At 40.3% G+C, this 22,506-nt stretch overlaps 2 protein-coding genes and 2 pseudogenes across 5 annotated transcripts; all 4 read left to right on the top strand.

Moving 5' to 3' along the window:
* Positions 1 to 2,712: 2,712 nt before the first annotated feature.
* Positions 2,713 to 14,973, top strand: LOC310781287 (gamma-crystallin M2-like; the record flags this gene model as incomplete). 2 transcript variants are annotated; one of them, XM_083641879.1, is made up of 4 exons in its annotated part: positions 2,713 to 2,799; positions 5,746 to 5,895; positions 13,895 to 14,137; positions 14,698 to 14,973. In XM_083641879.1, the coding sequence occupies 4 exons, from the start codon at positions 2,773 to 2,775 to the stop codon at positions 14,971 to 14,973; spliced, it is 696 nt and encodes a 231-aa protein (XP_083498005.1). The 2 variants fall into 2 exon arrangements, with proteins under 2 accessions (XP_083498005.1, XP_083498004.1); XM_083641878.1 differs by lacking the exons at positions 2,713 to 2,799; positions 5,746 to 5,895 and adding an exon at positions 13,691 to 13,705.
* On the top strand, positions 9,472 to 12,330 carry LOC310781282 (gamma-crystallin S-1-like; annotated as a pseudogene). Its single transcript has 3 exons — positions 9,472 to 9,592; positions 9,962 to 10,204; positions 12,058 to 12,330. The product of its transcript is annotated as a gamma-crystallin S-1-like (transcript).
* Positions 14,974 to 17,679: 2,706 nt separating the features above from the next.
* LOC310781668 (gamma-crystallin M2 pseudogene) lies at positions 17,680 to 18,630 on the top strand (annotated as a pseudogene). The gene is made up of 3 exons: positions 17,680 to 17,688; positions 17,872 to 18,114; positions 18,358 to 18,630. The product of its transcript is annotated as a gamma-crystallin M2 pseudogene (transcript).
* Positions 18,631 to 21,498: 2,868 nt separating this feature from the next.
* LOC310781285 (gamma-crystallin M1-like) lies at positions 21,499 to 22,456 on the top strand (the record flags this gene model as incomplete). The annotated part of the gene is made up of 3 exons (XM_083641876.1): positions 21,499 to 21,507; positions 21,671 to 21,922; positions 22,181 to 22,456. The coding sequence occupies 3 exons, from the start codon at positions 21,499 to 21,501 to the stop codon at positions 22,454 to 22,456; spliced, it is 537 nt and encodes a 178-aa protein (XP_083498002.1).
* Between the last annotated feature and the right edge of the window lie 50 nt (positions 22,457 to 22,506).

The raw sequence follows: 22,506 nt of genomic DNA, 5'->3' as shown, positions 1-22,506 counted from the left end.
CGCTGCAGTTCCTCTAGTGTTTCCTCAGCCACAGCAGTATGGTGTTGCTGTTAAAAATGGTCACTAGTTCCAGCAGTGTAATGTCCCCTATGATGGTCTTTAACATTTGGGTTCAGCCATGTTTTTTCTCTTTCAAATATGTCTTATTGAGAAGCACGTGTACAGCAGTAATACAGAATTCTGTGGTTACAGACCCTTTTCACAGCAACCGTTTTGAGGAGGTAAAGCAGGTGTAACCCATACCATTAGTGATGGTTCCATTTAGGGATGCACGATATATCGGCAATCATATCAGTATCGACCGATGTTAGTCATTTTTTAACACATCGGCTTCGGTCCGATGTTGCAATGTTAATATCGGTTATCGGTATCAGCCACAATTTTCACATTGAGAGGAAACAATGAGGTAAATCTATGATTTATGGGCTTTTCCAAATGTTTTGGAAATAAAGAAATGCATTACTTTTTCAAATTCAGTGTTTACATGTGTTTTTCACTATGTACAAAATTTTATTATTATAAAAATTTGTTTTTTATAGAGATCATATCGACATCAGTAAATATCGGTTATCGACCATAACAGCCATGTTAATATCGGATATCGATATCGGCCAAGATTTTCATATCGGTGCATCCCTAGTTCTATTCCGTTGTTCCAGTGCCAGCAGCCTCGTTAATGTCATTGGTTACACCTGCTTTATTTCCTGCTTTACCACCTCAAAATGGTTGCTGTGAAAAGGGCCTATGGGTATCATATCATGCCTCATTTCCGATATTTAACAACAAGACAAACAACACGGGAAGTAAAGTAGAAAACTGAAGTGTTTAGTATTAGTTAGTGTTATAGTAGCCCCCTCCCCCAGCAGTGCTGCCTTGGGATGGTAAATGCTACTGCATCTTAACTGTCCGTCCCTTCATCGGTCTCCAAATCCTCTCAAATTCCTCCAGTTTGTCATTGGGGATACATATGGGATTCTCTCCAGGTGGAGGGTATCAGTCAGTGTTGTTATCCTCCAGGATTTAAATGTCAGCACATCTTTCTTTTCCAAAACAAGAGAATACGTTTATTTGCACAAAGGAGACCAAGATGACAGGAGATGATGCTGTGATTAGTATAACCAAAGGTGGATCTGCTCTTATTTGGACTTTAAAAAAATCAAAAATCTGTGTAAAGAATGGAAATATTGCAATCCAGGATTGTTGTAATTTGGGGTATAATGCATAGCTATGAAGTAAATCTGCATCTACTTGGTGACATTTCTGGGAAGATTTGATGTAACGTTACCTTTGAGTAATGCAACCCGTTTAAAAAATGTAACTGTACTAGACGGTGCAGATATGAACATACAGCCACGTATTTTCTCTTGAGGGAAAACGTGTTTGGTTACTCAAGTCTCCCGTTTCCTTCATAGTACTCTTGGTGTTAACTTGATAACTTAATGATCACTGTAGCAGTAGTTTAGCCGTTCAGTGTTTAGATGTGTTTGATAATGAAAAAGGTGACGTTGTTTATTTTATTTTGCACTAATTTTCGCTGTCATGAACCGTTGATGATATTGGCAATAAAGATGATGCTGGTTGTAGTGTCTGGCTGATTACCAGTGATAATGATGTTTATTGTGGCATCACTAACCACACTGCAGGACTATTTCCTTGTTTAATACACATACATATTAATATATTCTTTTGCCACCATTTCTCTCTTTACCAAATAGTCAAAGCCCATATGTGATTTTCTGATAACTTCCTTCTGACATTCTGTGTGGAAAGATTAATCCAGTCTGATGGATTAGTCATTCGTGGATAAAGTGTGTCTCTCTCCAACGTCCATATCAATGAAGAGGGCATAGAGGGTCAGTAATTTGCCTGCTAGGACGTTTAGTGTTGATGATTCAGGGTTTTTTACTGTATGCCCTGGATCAAGACTTTTGGCAGCAAATCCCCGCTCATTGAAATAACAACTAAAGTGGGATCTACTAACCCTTTGATTGAGGTTTATATAGTGGGGCTCTGCTCGATCCTGCTTTGTGAGACCACCATTTTGCATTCGGCCACTGGCTCCAGCACTATAGGCAGGATGAGTACTAAGGTAAGACAGCGCTATCTTGTTATCTGTCTATATCTGTCGTAACCTAATCCTTGAATAAGAATATTTTTTTTGCCAAACCTATAACCTTAACCAATGCAGAGCATGCAGCAATGTAAACTGTGTAGACTGTTCAGATCTCTGTCCAAGGCAGAAATTAAAACAAATTTCTCTAACTGTAATGTAACTATAGTTATGTGTTTAATGCATGTTCAAAGACAAAACACATAGACCTCTGTAATCATCAGCTTTATTGTCGGACTCAGAGTCCATAAATGTACATGAAAAAAGGATAAAATGGAAAACCATTGCTACTTAACAAGGCAATTATACCAATGTTTCCACATAGTGTATGTGACTGGTACTGCACATCACTGAAGCTAGGATTTGACAGCAGCACGATAATAGCATTCTGAGAATCATTCAATCTACAAATTAACTTGTACATCAGATTTCTCAACAGTGCCTGGAAAGAAATCTAGGTGTTTTTACAGATTATAGAGGACCGCCATAATTTAACACTGATGGTTATGGTTGTTCATCTCTTGAGCTTGTTATCAGAGTATAACAAGCTACATATTTATTCCCTCCTGCCTCACCGCCTGCTCTTCTGCACCCAGATCACTTTTTACGAGGACAAGAACTTCCAGGGTCGCTCCTATGAGTGCGACACAGACTGCCCCGACATGCACCAACACTTCAGCCGCTGCAACTCCATCAAGGTGGAGAGTGGCTGCTGGGTGCTGTACGAGAGGCCCAACTACACCGGCTACCAGTATGTCCTGACCAGGGGGGAGTACCCCGACTACCAGCGCTGGATGGGCTACAATGACTCCATCCGCTCCTGCCGTACCTTCTCCTATGTGAGTAACCTGTTTGCTTCACTAACTAAACACTAAACACTTTCGAGTTCAAGAGAACTTGATGGATATAAATTAACTAGGTGTGGTTTAAGGTTAGATGATGCGCCGACCTTAAATTCCCAATATAAATGTTTACATGACCAGAATAATTATTCAGAGCTTCAGAGCAACATCACCGCAGCATCTATGAGATATGAAAGTAGGCCATTCTGGTTCAAGTGGAAGGTCCAAATTTGATGATGAGCTATTGTAGATAGACACTCATGGAGCGGAGGCATGTAGTGGATGAATTCTAAGCGGAAAAGTGAACAGTGAAGAACCCCTTGCACTGATATACAGTACCTAATCATGTATTTCTCTGTATTTCTCCAGACCAGCGAGGGCCTTTATCGCATGCGCATCTACGAGCGGCCCAACTTCCAGGGCCAGATGTTGGAGTTCAGTGACGACTGCGAGTCGGTCCAGGACCAATTCCGCAGCCGCGACATCTACTCCTGCAACGTCATGGAGGGCTACTGGACCTTCTATGAGCATTCCAACTTCCGCGGCCGCCAGTACTTCATGAGGCCCGGAGAGTACCGCAAGTTCAGTGATTGGGGCGCCACCTGCGCCACCACCGGCTCCTTCCGTAGAATCACTGACTTTTAATCATGAATCTGAGTTGGATCTTTTGATTAAAAAAAAAAAAAACATCTCTATGTGGACGCTGTTAATGAAATAATGTGTCTTTATTATATGATACAATACAAGCGTGGGATGTTTAATTTTGGCCATGCTAAAGGGATTGACCATGGGTTTATGAATATGACATGGTTTTAAAGTGACTGAATAAATTGATCTATTGTAAACATTTTGGTATTGACTGATTCAGCTGATGGATTCATAAAGAGACGGTTTTCAAAATACCACAGTATTATCCTAAAGAGATTGGTGGGCAAAACTCTTCATCAATATCATTGTGAATATAGTTATTTATTTTATTGTATTTTTGTATCCAGTAAAATTGCCTGATATTTCAATAGTAGGCCTAAGCCCGCCCCCCACCCCATTTTTTTCCTTCATTTTCTACAAATCTGGTGATGAATTAGTCCCCTCTGACACTGCTGGGGCACCTTTGTGCTTTGGCAGGTCACACAAGGTTCAGGACCAGACCACACGGGGAAAATAGCTTGTTGGCAAAGTTTCAGATCAAAGGGGTCACACAAACATCCCAGAATTTAAAATGGTCCTTATTTTCTATTTATTTAAATACAAACTTTGTAATTACTTTGTGTGACACAGAAATACAAATAGATTTAGTAACTTTGTAACCAAACTGTTTTCTCACCACATTCTAATTATGAACCTCCAGTTATAGTATATGACCAGTATATGGTATATGGAGCTAGTATATCATTACCAACCATCTTTGTATTTGCTATAGAACATAAACTAATGCAGTGGTTCTCAAATGGGGGTCCGGGGACCCCCAGGGGTCCTTGAGGGGGGTTCCAGGGGGTCCCCAGCCAAAAGGGCGGTAATTTATTTTCGCTATGATTCCATTCATAAGTAACACAATGACTATTTTGGTCATGGGTTTTTATGCACTTTCTGTAATAAAACATATAAAAGCATCAATCTTATTATCATATGGGGGACCGTGGGACAAAATCCTATCAATGGGGGTCCGTGGTCTAATTTTTCTCAGTTTATGGGTCCTTCATGTGAAAAAACAATTGAGAACCACTGAACTAATGTACGCAGTTACAAATCTTGACTAGTGTGCCACACTCAAGCACTATAATTAAGTACTAGTAACATACACATTTTAAATAGATTCATTTGCTAATGTATAGAAAATACATTTAGTTTCCTATATATGAATCTGATTAGGTGACAGTGTCATTGACCTTTCCAGTGGCATCATGGCTGTCAATGCTGTGGCTCTTGCTGGAAGCTGAGCTGAGCTGGAAACCATCATGACAAACAGGAGTGGGAAGACTCCTGTAGAGTTTCTGCTGACACCAGGGCTCATTTGAATAACAACACATACTATACGGTATAGCCCGTGTGCCCTCAGCGTAAAGTATATAAAGATGACCTCCACTTCAGAAGCACCACACGCAGCTCAACCAACAACAGCAAGCAACCATGATGGGAAAGGTTTGTTTAATCCTCCTTTTTTTCTACATTACAAAAGAAGACATTGTCCACAAACTAGGGATGCTTGATATTGGATTTTCTTTTTCTGATATCCGATATGCCGATATTTTCCAACTCTTTCGGCTGATTACCAATACGATATATGCACAAATTTTTCCCACCTAATTAAAAAAAAAAAAAAAATCTGTCCTGTAGTGGAATTAACACATTATTATGCCTACACTGGCAGATGTAATGCTTTTCAAAATGTACACGTTCACTGGGCAAAATAAGAAAACGAGACACATTTTATTTATGTAACATTTTCTTTCAAACAAAACTAAAATTAATCCTACTTAAACAGGCTTAGATTATGCTCTCACTCCCTGGTTTAGGGTTAGCGTAGTTTTGTGTCCTTTTATTGGGCTGTCTTTCTGTCTGATGAAATATTTCATTGTAACGCCTTGATCGGCGACACCGATGATGTGGCCACAACCTGGTGTACATTTCTCATGTTCCTTTGGAAAATGAGCTAATCGTGCCGTGTTGCCTGCCTCATTTTTTGCATCCTCGCCCCATCAGATCATCTTCTACGAGGACAGGGACTTTGGAGGCCGTCACTATGAGTGCACCAGTGACTGTTCCGACCTGCACTCCATGTTCAACCGCTGCCAGTCCATCCGGGTGGAGAGTGGCATGTTCATGATCTACGACCGCACCAACTACACGGGAAACCAGTTCTTCATGAGGAGGGGAGAGTACTCTGACTACATGCGCATGATGAACATGAGTGACTGTGTCAAGTCCTGTCGCATGATCCCCATGGTAAGGCCTCTTACAACAGTGTTAACGGTACACACATTATATTGGACAAATATTAGTCAAGTATTATAGTCTCACAGTACAGGGACTGATGTCGTCTAAAAGACTGATCGAAGTCAAAAGTGATTAAAGGCTTTTCAATGATGCTTTCGTACCTGCAGACGGGTGCTGTTGATAAATGAAGGAAATGCTACATATCTATTTAGAAAAATGCACCATATAACCGTTTTATAACAAAGCTCCACCAATACACAGTGAGTGTTAGGCTCAATGTCATTTTGATCTCACTTTAGAGCAAAACTCGCATGCATTTCCTAATGAGGCAAAACGATGTGAGGCAGCACTGAGACTTGTAGGTCTGAATGACATGGCCAGATGTTTGAACATGGTCCTTGCTGTAACGTGACCCTGTGACCCCCCCCCCCCCCCCCCCCATCAGCACCGTGGCAACTTCAGGATGAGGCTGTACGAGCGTTTCGACATGGGAGGTCAGATGCACGAGCTGATGGACGACTGCCCCAACTGCATGGACCACTTCCGCATGTCCGACTTCAACTCCTGCAACGTGACGGACGGCCACTGGCTGATGTACGAGCAGCCCCACTACAGAGGCCGCCACTACTACCTGAGGCCCGGCGAGTACAGGAGGTACAACGACTGGAGCGCCATGAGCCCCAGGACCGGCTCCATCAGGCGCATCATGGATCTCTAAAGACAGAACGGTTCTTGTGAAGTGTCTGCTCTTTGCCTTGTTCCACACCCTGAATAAAATGGTGTCAGTGCTCAAGTGTACTCCGCTTTGTTCTTGCTCTCTGCACCTGGAGGGCTTGTTCCCCGGTGCCGATGTGATGGGGGCATGGTCTGATGTCCTGGCTCTGATCAGAGGCTTGAATAAAATACTGGCAGTGTTGACACGTATCACACCGAGAGTCAAGCGTCATCTATTGCTGTGCGGAAGAAGGGTCTTTCCACAGTCCACATCTCACTCAGTCCGCTTTGAATGGTTAAACGACTTTCTAAATGCAACAATTCAGTTAAAAGATCAAATAAAACCACAGACTTTGTAGTTTGCAGATTGAAAACCTTTACAGTCTTTTGGGAATCAGGTTCCCAAAGCACATGGAGAAAGAAATCCACTACAGATGAATATATGGATGATTATGCATTGAATTCAGTCAGTATTGTTAAGGATTTTAACATTTCAATCATTACCTTTCAACCAATGATTAATCATTGAAGTAAAGAGCAGTTAGATCTGCACCTCTTTCAATAAAACATAATGATGGCATCACTGAACACATCCACCAGAGGGGAGTGTGGGTAAGGGAATATGTGGGTTGAAATTAAAAGTAGTTAAAAGGTCAACATAATATAATGTTGACAAAAAGGGCCACTATTAGTTGTACTATATTGAGATAGTAATAGGTTAATATAAGTGTAATATTATGATTTCTCTCACAATATAGTCTACTCATCTTGTGGATGGTATGGTACAGAATTTGCAACAAGATCTGAATTCCTGTTTTAGTAGCAATATTACTATCTTTATATAAGAATATGAAACACACATAACACAAACTTTAATAACAAACAAATTAGAGTGTGTGTGTGTGTGTGTGTGTGTGTGTGTGTGTGTGTGTGTGTGTGTGTGTGTGTGTGTGTGTGTGTGTGTGTGTGTGTGTATGAAGATAGATTAGATCAGATGTATGAAATTAAATATGAAGAGCGAAAAAATTAACAATGTGATAAACAGTGTAAGGTTAAACTGAGTGATTCTAAATGTATCTTGGACTGAGCATTGAAAACAGACTTGGGAATTGAGTATACTGAGATGAGAACGTCTCAAAAAGCTAATTTCCCATGAATCCATATGTGTATTTTCCCCCATATAATTGTAGCCAAAGGTGAAAGAAAAGATATCCATACAAAAACCTACAATTATACTTGGATCAGCCATACAGGTTTGGCTCATGGTTTTGAGTGAGAATATAAATCAGAAAAATGAGCATGACCTCATTTTCGGAATTGTACAAAAGCTCTCCTAGGACACTGATGAAGAAGAGAGCAGCTATCTGTTGAGTTTCATAACTCCTGCCAGCTCTCACGTGTAAAAACATAACTCATAACCATCACATGCATCCTGCCAGCTCTCACCTAACACAACTCATAACCATCACATACATCCTGTCAGCCCAGCTCTCACCTGTAAAAACATAACTCATAACCATCACATACAAATAGATAGATAGATAGATTTATTTGATGATCCGTATTTTAAAAAAAAAAGCGCCATACATTAAATGTACATGCAATTCTAAAAAAAAGGGCATCAAGGATAACACAAAAAGTAAATAAAAAACTTAATTCCGCTGTGGTCCTTGCTCTTAGACATATAGTACATTAAATATACAGACATAGCACCACACATACTGCCAGCTCTCACCTGTAAAAACATAACTCATAACATCACATACATCCTGCCAGCTCAGCTCTCACCTGTAAAAACATAACTCATAACCATCACATACATCCTGCCAGTTCTCACCTGTAAAAACATAACTCATAATAACCATCACAAACATCCTGCCAGCTCTCACCTGTAAAAACATAACTCATAACCATCACATACATCCTGCCAGCTCTCACCTGTAAAAACATAACTCATAACCATCACATACATCCTGTCAGCTCAGCTCTCACCTGTAAAAACATAACTCATAACCATCACATACATCCTGCCAGCTCAGCTCTCACCTGTAAAAACATAACTCATAACCATCACATACATCCTGCCAGCTCTCACCTGTAAAAACATAACTCATAACCATCACATACATCCTGCCAGCTCTCACCTGTAAAAACATAACTCATAACCATCACATACATCCTGCCAGCTCTCACCTGTAAAAACATAACTCATAACCATCACATACATCCTGTCAGCTCAGCTCTCACCTGTAAAAACATAACTCATAACCATCACATACATCCTGCCAGCTCAGCTCTCACCTGTAAAAACATAACTCATAACCATCACATACATCCTGCCACCTCTCACCTGTAAAAACATAACTCATAACCATCACATACATCCTGCCAGCTCTCACCTGTAAAAACATAACTCATAACCATCACATACATCCTGCCAGCTCTCACCTGTAAAAACATAACTCATAACCATCACATACATCCTGTCAGCTCAGCTCTCACCTGTAAAAACATAACTCATAACCATCACATACATCCTGCCAGCTCAGCTCTCACCTGTAAAAACATAACTCATAACCATCACATACATCCTGCCACCTCTCACCTGTAAAAACATAACTCATAACCATCACATACATCCTGCCAGCTCTCACCTGTAAAAACATAACTCATAACCATCACATACATCCTGCCAGCTCTCACCTGTAAAAACATAACTCATAACCATCACATACATCCTGCCAGCTCAGCTCTCACCTGTAAAAACATAACTCATAACCATCACATACATCCTGCCAGCCCAGCTCTCACCTGTAAAAACATAACTCATAACCATCTCTTCAGGAGGACACAAAGGCTATTACAATATGAATGACACGTGCAGCGTCTGCATTTCACATTCACTATATACATATGTGACAGGTGGGAGTCTTCAAAGAGCTGGATGGAGCACACGGGGCAAGGCACAGGCAAACCAGCCAACATGGGAAAGGTAAACATCACAGCTCCTAGGAGGGCACGGGCAAGATAATATGTTGTTCTTGTTATAGTATAACATGTTTGGTGAAAGGGGTGACAAGTAGGCAACCGTGAAATTTGCATAAATCAAGATATTGTTTTTATTAAATTTGTTTTTCTTTTCTCTTTTATTTTTTCCATATTACACGGGTATCTGTTCTTCAATTCATTTTTTGAGCCATTATTGTAATTCAATAGTAGTATACTTGAAATGAAGAGAGGTTGAAATACAAGCAAGGAGTGGCCCAGCAAATAGTAAATTGAGCAGGAAAAATATGTTTGCAACACACTTTATGGGAAAGATTATAATTACTAAACAAAACCATGTGCTTTCCATGTCTAGATTATCTTCTATGAGGAAAATAACTTTCGTGGGCGGCATTTTGAGTACAACAGCGACTCTGTGGACACGCTGTGCCACTTCGACCGCTGCAACTCCATCAAGGTGGAGAGCGGCTGCTTCATGGTCTATGACAAACCCAACTACATGGGAAAGCAGTTCTACCTGAGGAAGGGGGACTACCCAGAGTACCACTGCTGGATGGGTGTCAATGACTCCATCCGCTCCTGTCGCATCATCCCCATGGTGAGCTCACATGTCATACGTTTATCTTGGATGAATAGACTCTCTCTCTGTACCCATAATCTGTCTTTCCTTGTGTCCTAATTACGAATAATCCTCAATTTACTGTTAGTCCACGGGAATACTGTACTAATTTATAAATATTAATTTCAATTTTTAAATTTTTGACTGTTTATAATTCATTGGTAACTTCTTCCCTAATACCTCATACCAACATTTCATACCTATTCGAATTTTAACCCCTCAAATGCCAGTGTACAGTAAGTAAAAAAAAAAAAAAAAAAAGTACAGTAAAAAAAAAAAAAAGTGATTCCCCCCCCCCCCCCCCCCCCCCCCCTTTCCATAAAGACAAACTGGATTTGGGTCTGATATTATGGGCAGGTTGGGGTGTTTTACAAAAGTCACCACTGCAAGATGCCTAGTGTCAAAGATTGGCAGGAATGATGTCACAATACCTATGACATCACTAGCCTATGACATCATCAGTGATGTCATGAGATGATTTTTGGTCAATAATATGTCACTGATGACATTACTGATGATTTCACAGACATTGTGACATCATCAGTGGGTTTTTGTATTTTTTGTGATTTTTTGTAAAAATAGTATTTTTTCATATTTTGAGCCAAAAATCCAAAAAGCGCATGTTTTGGACTACCAGCCATTTTCCCCAAAACACACAAACGAGCTTTAGTCCAGCATCCATCCTGGTCTAAAGGCTTCAAATCAGTAGTGTGGACTGTCAAATTCAGTTTTCTAATATTTTCCCATCTTTGGCATAGGAATCAGTTTTTTTTACATTTCATGTAAACTGTATGGAATTGATTGCTATGCCAAAACTGGGGGAATATGGGGAAATAGGCAAACACAGTAGAAACTACAATTTTAACCACTTGAGTCAAGGTGAGATGTGTACCATCAAGGAAATAATGATTTTTTGAAAAATTTGCTGGAAGTCAAAAAAAAAATATTTTTGTGCAAAATTAACATTGAAACCAATGGGACAACTATGCAATGGACTTTGAGACCATGTAACTCCCCCAAATTTTCTACCAACTCCAAGGTTAGATATTAAGGTCAAATTTCAAGGTATTTGGTCCAGGATGCCCGCTGAAACAAATGAAATAAATTAATTTTGTAAAAAATTGCTGGGAGTACCAATAAAGTGTTTTCAATGGAAGTCAATGGATCCATCAGATGGACTAACAGTAAATTGAGGAGTATTTTTGAAACAAGGTCTTAGGATCGTAGAAAGATGATAGATATGATTGATTTTTGTCAAATACCCCCCAAAAAAAACCTAGCCTTAATTTCAGACCATTTACTCAAAAAATGTCGAAACGGCCCATACGCGACTGTAGGAAATATCCATCAGATGGACTAGTAGGACCCGGCTCACAGCTGTGGTTGCACAGCATTAGTCTATACCCACTATGACTATAGGGTTATACCCATACATTGGTTTGCTTTTATTAAATATTTGGTATGGATACTGGATGATTTTGTATCATCCACTGCCACTGATTGTTCAATAATCTTGTTCATGAATGAATTGTTCATTTAAAAATGTATCCCAAAGTTTCCTGTGTCATTCAATGGGAAGTGGGTCACTCTGCCTAAAGAGATGCTACCCTAGAATTTGATTAAGAATTTCCTTTTCGTGATTGGCTACCCCCATTGCCACGCCTCCTTTTGGCCAGTTGGCGTGGAAAGTTCATCCGTTTGTCCTTGGACAATGACCAGCCTTTCTACAAAGTTTTGTGGTGTTACGTAACGTGAATCCGCTTGGATAGAACTGTCTATGAGGAAGTACTTTGCTACACTAAAGTAACCCCTCTTCTCCCCTCCAAACCCAGAAACCCGGGTCTTTCAGCATGCGTGTGTATGAGCGCCTAGAGTACGGAGGTCAGATGATGGATCTGGTGGACGACTGTCCCAGCGTCATGGACCGCTTCCATATCAACGACGTCTTCTCCTGCAACGTGAAGGCCGGCAACTGGCTCTTCTACGAGCATCCACACTACCGGGGCAGGATGTACCTGATAAGTCCCGGAGAGTACCAGAGATTCAGCGAATGGGGCGGCAGGAGCGCTAGGGTCGGCTCCATCAGACGCATCGTGGACTATTAAACGCCAGCCTGCTCGGAGGCCCAGGTTGTATGAAGAGTTGGGAAAAGCAGCATGTTTGGATGATGGCCAGGCAACAAGACATTTTAATATACTAGACCTGAAGTGAATGCTTCAACGTGCTTTGATACTGAAGGACAAGGACAAAGATCGAGTGTATCTGATATTAAAACGTTCTACTTTCAGGACTAAGAAGTGATTTTAGTATGCTAAAAAGGTTTGACATTTTGATCCCAATGAGAACGGTGTATGAGGTATAATTTCCTGATGTTAAAGTTCTGGACTAAAAAGAGATGCAGTGGAAAGCATTCAGCATACCAAAAAACACGCAACCTTTCCCTTCCTCCCACACCCCCAACACCACCCATATCCCCCTATTCACCTTATGTAGCCCCGCCCACTTGACCCAGTTGTGTTATGACTTCCTGTTCAAAACACTGTCTGTTTTACCTGGTCACTAGTACTGTACTGTCACAGGAAGTGTAAACACAATAGGAAGTAACTGGCTGACCCCATGTGTTGGAACAGAAGGTGAATAGTCACTAATCCTACCCACCCCTCAATCCCGACTCTGTACTCTACTCCTATCTACGGCCCTTTAACCACTAAACTCATTAAACGTCCATGCCTGACTGTCTGTCTGTCTGTCTGTCTGTCTGTCTGTCTGACTGACTGACTGACTGACTGACTGACTGACTGACTTACTGACTGACTGACTGACTTACTGACTGACTGACTGACTGTCCTGTCCTGTCCTGTCTTTTCCATCATATCACCCCAGCGGGGCCACTCACCGCCACAATAAAGCACATTGTGAAATGGATTCGTTATAGTTTGTTGAAGTACTGTAACCTTTTGTCCGTGGCTTCCTGCTATGAAGGTGGGGCAAATTTCACTCAAACGCTGCACTGATCGTATGACGAGCATGAGATGCCTAAGAAATGATATTCAAGATGTTATAATTGCACATGTGTGGAGTGATGTTGGCCACAGGATGTTATCTTATCTCTCTAGTGCATATTCTGTACAGGCTCTATTGTGTGTCATATTAAATCATATATCAGAATTTGCTGATGCTGTGCAGTACGTGTCAGTCTAGTGTGCGGTGGGGTTTTTAGGGGAGGAGGGGGGGTAATTGTGATGAACATGGGGAAAGAACAATAACATAAACAGACCCCCACCCCACCCCGCCCGCGCCCCCGCCCCGATCCATCATCCCTATCGGGGATATATTTGAATGACAATACTTTATGCTGTGCAATCACACAGCTGCCATTTCTTTCTTTCTTTCTTTTTTTCTTTTATAAAGCACAGTGGCTCAGCTGAGGGACAGCATTGAGCGGTGACACAGCCTGATGCCAACATGACCATGGGAAAGGTAAAGAAAAATTCATCCTCTCATTTTGCCCACATTTCCTACACACAAACCTCTCTGTGCAGCTCAAGTACTATGCTTGAGCTATTTTTTGTTAGAGATCTCCTGCATCTAGTCTGCTGGGACACCGGCTGTAGTTGATGGAGCGAGCACAAAATCCAAACTGTCTTTCTCCATGATGGCCATTTACAGATCATCTTTTACGAAGACAGGAACTTCCAGGGGCGCTCTCATGAGTGCAGCAACGACTGTGCTGACCTCCACTCCTACTTCACCAGATGCAACTCCATCAGGGTGGAGAGCGGCTCTTTCATGGTCTATGAGAGAGCCAACTACATGGGAAACCAGTACTACCTGAGGAGGGGAGAGTACTCTGACAACCAGCGCATGATTGGTATCAGTGACTGTATCCGATCTTGCCGTTTGATCCCCCTGGTAGGTGATAAAGACATGGGAAGGCCAATGAATCTTAAGAGTACATTTCACTTAATGACACTTTATAGTACAATACTGTGAAATACTGAAGTACATGTATACATATATGAATGAGTGAATGTGACTCCATCAATGTAGGTGGTTTAGTTTGTTTATTTGAAATGTTAATTTGGTAAAATGAACAATTATAAAATGGGAATGACATTATCTAACCAACCAGATAGCCCCTAAACTAAAGAACTAAAATGGCTCTGGATACCTCACTGATATCCAGAGGCAGGGACAGTTTCTTCTGACATTATCCTACCGCATACCATATGTCACTTTAACATACTTTATATTTTGCACTTTATAATTTGTGATTGTTTTTCTGTATTGCTTTGTCCTCTACTCTTGATGTGACCGCTGCACTGCATACTTGCACTAAGTCAAACTCCTCGTTTGTAATCTGATTACTTACTGTGGCTATTAAAGCGACTCGTGAATCTGGAAATTTTAGCTCTTTCATTTTCATGCTCATTATTCAAGAGAGTAACAGTGGGTCTCTTTTCCTGTGCCAGCACCGCGGCTCCTACAGGCTGAGGCTGTACGAGCACGCCGACATGTCCGGCCAGATGCAAGAGCTGGACGACGACTGTCCCAACGTCCAGGACCGCTTCAGCATGTCCGACATCAACTCCTGCAACGTGACGGACGGCCACTGGCTGATGTACGACCAACCCAACTACAAGGGCAGGGTGTACTACCTGAGGCCCGGCGAGTACAGGAGATACAGCGACTGGGGAGGCGTGAGCCCAAGGGTTGGTTCCCTCAGAAGAATCACCGACTTCAACTAAAGTCACGTTTTGACTATGACTGTCTCTTTCCCTAATAAACGTTGATTGCTTCACATAACATTCATGTCTGCTTATGGGAACCTCATTCTATGCGTTTACCTGTTACAGTAACTGCTGTTGATGTTGTGAGAGATTGGTAGAGAGAGAGAGAGACCACTCCCTTCAGACTCCTTCACTATTAGGTTAAAAAAACAAAAAACAAGCATGCAATCAATAATTATTGCATTGCTTTATTCTCATTATGTAAGATCAACTCCAAACCTCTGTGAGTCCAGGTTGTATGTTAATTCTTCTGACAGTAGTGTTTTACAGTGCAAAAAGACAGTGTGACCCTCTGAAATCCACTATCTAGCAAGTGTGTCTAAAGAATGTATCTCACACCAGTGTTGGGCAAACTTTTTTATACTTTCAAAATGTAATATACAACATATTACTAGTTACTTTAATTTGAAAGTAATAAATTACTTTACAATATTGCTGTCTGTGTAACCATTTTTTGGGATGTGTGGAACCATCCCAAAAAATAATTTCAACCGTCTTAAAGTCAGTGTAAACCCTCCAAGATTCAAAATATTATGATCCTTTTCCTTTGTTATTCTCATCTGTAGCGGTTATTTGCATAAAGACACACAATTTGATGAGGAAATGGTTGTATCTTTATTTAAATATGTGCTTTGATAAAAAGAAAAAAAGTAAGCTAACTCAATTTGTAACGTGAGTTACTTGACAAAGTAATGACTGGTATAATATTACTGAAATCCTGTTGGTAATAAGTTATATTACTGAGTTACTGCTAAATTTAATATATTACATGTAATATGTTACTTTTGTAATGAGTTAGCCCCAACACTGTCTCACACATGGTTAGCTGCTACAGTTTAATCTCCTCTATGCTTCGGCCAGAGCTGCCCTCTCTCTGTGCCTCTGATGGTATTAGCTGCACTCTGTGCTGGCAGCAAAATACCATTAGGTTAAATCAGAAAACATGATATACAATGTAGCAGTGCGAGAGCAAACTGAGATGAAAGGTAAACACACTCATTTTGGACAGACCAGAATAATTCAATAAATCAGAAAAGATATATGAAACAGTCGAAATATTCAGTGAAATATTGCATTGCACTAGTACTTCCACATCTCTTCTTTCATAAAGGCTTAAAACACACAATATGAGATGATTAGGTGATCAGAATATTCAGATCTAATAAACCATTGGCATGGCAGATAACTTTGTGTTTTGCACCACCAGTTTAAACATATGAAGATATTTAAAAAATCAATATGATGAACGTCATATACTATTATGAATACATTGTGGCTCCCATGTCATGTCTACAAATATACCTATAAATGTGAAATATATCATAATACACAGTGTAACTTGTATACTGTTTATTATGCAACAATTGTCATATTATACAACTTACTTCTCTCGAATAAGATCACAGTTGAAGTTACCTTGATTTTTGTTTCTGGGCAAAGCTTCTTTTACCATTATATTTACGGACTGTACAGCCGACAGCTATTACTATAAGCCTGTGGTCTTCTTAAAAAGCTTTTAATATTTACTTTATACTTTTTTATTATTCTCAGTTAATTGTTAGTAATATAACATTATATGGGTACATTCTCATACAGTATCAAAGATGAAACAAGAAAGTGGTCCTCACAGTTATTAATTAATGTAAAAAAAATACTATTAATCCTTCTAACAAATCAATAAACCTCAGAAATCACAATGTTTGGATGTTAAGTTGTCTTCTTTTTCCATCTGTATGGAAAGCAACAGAGGTCCAACAACAGTGCACAACACAGCCAGCACCTTCCAGGATAGAAGAATATGAATGTGTGTTCTTCTATAGTGAAAACACACAATTCAAACATTAGCTAAACAAGCAGCTCAGTCAAGTGAACACCAAAGTGCTAAAAAGAAGAAAAAGAAAAAAACGCTCTATATTGACCTAAATCTGAGACCACAAAGGCAAATGTACAGTAGGCTATGCCGGTAGAGGTAATGTACAAAGCTTCACAAAGTCAAAGATGGCTGTGAAAGAGCAAGGGAATTGTAGTCCATTAAATCCAAACTGCCATACTGGGACACAGGACACTGTGCTATAGGACTCCATTGCCGGACAGACGAATTCAGCTTAAGCTGGAGTGATGTTAGTAAAGTTGACACGATCTGGCATCACCAATAATGGTCCCATACAATTCACATATATACACATACAGTACAGGTCACATACATTGAATCGGCGTATACTATACAGTATAAATTATAACAAATTCTTGATGTCCAGTGGAGCATACAGATAGTTCAGTATACACTTACTCATGTGCATACAGTAGGGTTGCTAATGCAGACCAGTGGGGAGAGTGACTGGCTTCCTGCTCTGTTACGCAACATCTTTAATGCAACAGGGTGTTCCATATTGTTCTGTAGCCATTGTCCACTGGATGTGTGGATACCATACTAGTCTTTTCCTTTGTCCATGCATGTCAAAACACCAAACCAGTTAATTACTTATCCTTTTTTCCAAATACAAATCCATATTTCTGACCCAATGTTGTGCTGTAACAAAAAGGTAAACATGTGCCAGTAGCCTTCTGTATAACTATGTGAACATTTGAATAACAATACACTGTTTGTCAAGAGAGGTAGTATAAAAAGCACTGAAAACATGGGGGATCTCTCCAACGGAGACCATGGGCAAGGTAAGAACATTTCCCTCCTCTCTCTGCTCAAATACAATTTAAACTGCCGCTATCCTGGCTACTATGTGGAACACACACAACCTTAATATTTTGTATCTTTTATTTGGCCTAAGCCTATTATGGTATTTGGCCATGTCCACGCCTGTCGTTCTTGACACTTAGAACTTTGATTCCCCCACACAGATTATCTTTTACGAGGACAGGAACTTCCAGGGTCGGAGTTATGAGTGCAGCAATGACTGCACGGACCTTCACTCGTACTTCAGCCGCTGCAACTCCATCCGGGTGGAGAGTGGCTGCTTCATGATCTACGAGCGTCCCAACTACATGGGCCATCAGTACTACATGAGGAGGGGAGAGTATGCCGACTACCAGAGATGGATGGGATTCAGCAGTTGTATCCGCTCATGCCGAATGATTCCAATGGTAAGTCTATTTTGGAGAACAGACATGAAAGTCAGAGGACTGAGTAGGAGTAACTCCAGAATAACGCTTAGCTTTGAGTCTATGTTAAACTCAAAGGATGACTTATTACATACTAAGAATGCTGCTATGTGAACATGACCCTTTGTAAAGTAAAGTTTTGCTTGACTTGATCTTATAGTATCTCATAGTTTCACAAGAGGTCTGACTGTACTTTTGATTGTTCTTTTTCTACTGGTCCCGCAGTACCGTGGTTCCTATAGGATGCGTATCTATGAGAAGGCCGACTTCAGCGGTCACATGATGGAGTTCATGGACGACTGTCCCTGTGTGTCTGACCGTTTCCATCATCGCCATGTCTACTCCTGTAACATTATGAATGGCTACTGGATCTTCTACGAGTACCCCAACTACCGAGGCAGGCAGTACTTTCTGAGAGCTGGGGAGTACAGGAGGTACCGTGAATGGTGCGCCACCTGCGCCATCGTCGGCTCCTTCAGGAGGGTCACTGATTTTTAGCCACTAAGCTAACACCTGCTGTAAATATCAACCACTTAGTTTATTAAAGATGTTGAATTTTTAACCTGCTTTGTGAATGTATTCTCTTTGATTTGTCTGAGTTGTCCAAATGTGTCAAAAAAATATAAATATCAAAGGTGTATTAGTAATAATTTCATTGTCTGGTCTTGAATAAATGGAGGGAAGTATATTAAAACAGTTCAAGGGCAACATTTTGATTTTCTGAGTAAAACACATTATGAGTTTTGTTTGTAATGAGAGCCTCTGAGTTGGGATGGCTCATAGAGCAGGACTTTACCTTCAGTTTGTGCGTCATGAAACAGTTAATGCACAAGTACAACCCCTTTACCCCAACCCATCTCTTTAATCCTGAGTGTCAAGCCTTTGCTATCATTTGGCTCCTGGACCACATGTTCAGTTAGTCTGTCAGTTCAGATCCATCAGTTCAGATCAGGGCGGACACTCTTCTAACTCAGTGGTTCTCAAACTTTTTCAAGTCAAGGACCCAACCCACAAATTAGTCCACGGGCACCCATTTATTAAGCTTTGAGATGTTTTACAGAAAGTGTATGAAACCCATGACCAAAATACTCCTACATTCTGTCACTTACGGATGGAATAGAGTAGCACAGGGATCATGTATTTTTGTAGGCCAACCCAGAAGTCATGAACTTCCTGGTTCCATCGCCATAAGATCTGTGGTTAACGAAAGTTTATGAAACTGTGGCCTTTGTGTCAGAACTATAATCTTGACAAATGAGGACCACTTTCATGATTTTTCAAGTGTTTTCTGAAAATCGAGATTTTTAAAAATGGACTTCAAAAGTCATGGTACAAAAAATAAAAAAAATGGCCTGCATTTATATAGCACTTTTATCCAAAGCGCTTTACAATCAGTAGGTACATTCACCCATTCATACACCGATGGTGGCAAGCTGCCACGCAGGGTGCTGGCACACCATCAGGAGCAATTTGGGGTTCAGTATCTTGCCTAAGGACACTTCGACATGCAGACTGGAGGAGCCGGGAATCAAACCACCGACCTCTTTTATCCAAAGCGATTAGTGACGAGCGCTCTACTCCTGAGCTACAGCCGCCCCAGTCATAAAAGTCATAAAAGTCATAAAAGTGGTCCTCATTTGTGAAGATGATCTTGCTGACACAAAGGCCACAGTTTCACAAACCTTTGTTAACCACAGACTTTATTTCAGGCATTTAACCAACACCGGCATACAGAAATTCCATCGACTTTGAGACGAGGGACCCGGAAGTGGAGTCTTAGGCAGGTCTTAGGACTCATTCCTGCGGTACCCTTACTATAGTGTGAAAAAAATAGATTGTTCCCCTTTCTGCTGGGGACCCACTGGAACCCCCTCAACGACCCCTGAGGGTCCCCGGACCCCACTTTGAGAACCACTGCTCTAACTACAGTACTAGGCAACTGTTACGGTTGTTTAAAATGTATTTATCATTTGTTACTTATTTAAAACAAGTGTATCTGATAATAAAGAGCCCAGGTGCATATGGTCAGATATAGAGCAAAATATAATTTGCAGTGATCTCTATCTATAGGAAAATGAAACAGGACAACAAAAGAACAACTGAAGACACTATTCCTCAAAGCAACCTCTGATTTACTAAGGTCCTATATAAACCATAATAGGCAAACAAATGTATTTGGTTTTACATGAATTTTACACTTAGCTTTATATAGTCATCAATACATTTTAAGAGAAGTATTAGCTTAAGCAGTACAGGAAACTGTCATCTTCATGACAGTGATGATGATGACGACGACAACGATGATCATAATGATGATGGTGATGATGATGATGATGATTGTTGTTATTGTTATTATTTTTTAACCCAGGAAATGAAGCGTTACCTGAACCCTTACTTTTATGGTATTCACATAAGCGCTGTGATTGTCAAAAAACTACTTTTCTTTGTTAGAATGAGGAAGATTAGCTGCACTCATTAATTGGTGCTGATTTCATATAATTTTCGTTCTGTATGTTACTGTATGTTTTTTTTTTTTTTTTTTATCGTTTTTACTCTAAAGTAAATTAGATTGCATGAGGTGTAGTGCCATCAAATGAGTATTTACCTTGAAATAATGTATTTTATAGACTATTAATATAATGGTACGTAGCAAAAGTTTATTCCTATTCAACCGTTAATGTAATTCCAGTCTGGCCATCTGGCACTCCATGACAATATATCTATAGTATAGATATATTATTATTATTATAGAGACTGTAGATATATGGTATAGATTCTATACCATATATCTACAGTCTCTACACCATTAACAAATTAATCAAATTTGCAGCAGACAATTTTCTTTAGTGTATCCTAATTTCTTCAAGATGATTTAACTAAGATTTCATACTTTTTTTTTATTCACATTCATTAGAATTGTGATGTACATCAATGAGGGGAAAGAGGATTTTGGTAATACATAATAAATAATACTCACTTAAGATATTGAGTGATTATTTTGTAACTGAGAATATTTTTTTAATTAGCGTCTCCCCTGGGTTTGATGGAGATATGGCCTGATGTCACGCCATTTCCATCAGTGATGACCATATGCAGAGAACTTTCTGACTGAGAATGGTACACACACAAAGGTTATGCTTATAATAGACAATGGAGGTTATCGCTGCCAGAAATGTATGGATGGAAAACCATTGTTACACATTTATAGACCCTGTTCAGCAAAAGTCATACTGCTAATTCATCAGCTTTTCACATTTGAATAACAACACCTCATGGCCCCTGGCCTTTTGTATAAAATGACCCTGGAGTCATGAAGTTGGCAGAGCAAGTTGAACAATCCACTGTGGAGCCACCTAAACCACCATCATGGGCAAGGTAATGGGATGTTGATTTACGTTTACATTTCTAATAAATAATATACTGTACAATTTTTTATTTACTTCTCAATTATTTTAGTTTGTTAGAACTAATACAAATACATTTGAGTTCACTTTCAAAAGCCTGAAGCCTTACAATGGAATTTTGCTCTCCCTTTCAGATTGTTTTCTACGAGGAGAGGAACTTCCAGGGTCGTTCCTATGAGTGCATGAGCGACTGCTCTGACATGTCCTCCTACCTGAGCAGGTGCCACTCCTGCAGGGTGGAGAGTGGCTGCTTCATGGTCTATGAGCGCAACAACTTCATGGGCCAGCAGTTCTTCATGAGGAGGGGAGAGTACCATGACATGCAGCGCATGACGAGCCAGGGAATGATGTTTGACACCATCAGGTCCTGCAGAATGATCCCCTACGTAAGATACCTCAGCTGACTTTCACAATAGTTGCATTATTTGTGCTTGCCTCTTGTTTATCCTATAGGTTGATGATACATCAGTTCAGTTGTCAAAGTTCAACACAACATTGTATAGCATTCTTACTTGTATAGATGAATCAACATATCTAAAAAACATCGATATATCACGACCACAGCTAAAGTGTGAAGGCCCTACTCAAAATTTACTAAAATATATTAATAGCCATAATAACATTTTCCCTGAATTACATTACAGCACAGAGGCCAGTTCAGGATGAGGATCTACGAGAGGGAGAACTTCGGTGGTCAGATGAATGAGATGATGGACGACTGTGAGAACATCATGGACCGTTACCGTATGAACGACTGCATGTCCTGCAACGTGATGGACGGCCACTGGATGATGTACGAGCAGCCCAACTACAGAGGCAAGATGATGTACTTCAGGCCTGGAGAGTACAGGAACTTCAGGGAGATGGGCTGGAGCGGCAACAGGTTCATGAGCATGAGGCGTATCACTGATATGTGCTAGACAACTGTATTTGACGGAAGAAAATAAATATGAAGTGTAATTCATAACCA

This window comes from Poromitra crassiceps (genome assembly GCF_964638095.1).
Source record: "Poromitra crassiceps genome assembly, chromosome: 8".
NCBI lineage: Eukaryota > Metazoa > Chordata > Actinopteri > Beryciformes > Melamphaidae > Poromitra > Poromitra crassiceps.
The sequence above is the reverse complement of the archived record's forward strand: the minus strand, read 5'-3'. Positions and strand labels throughout refer to the sequence as shown.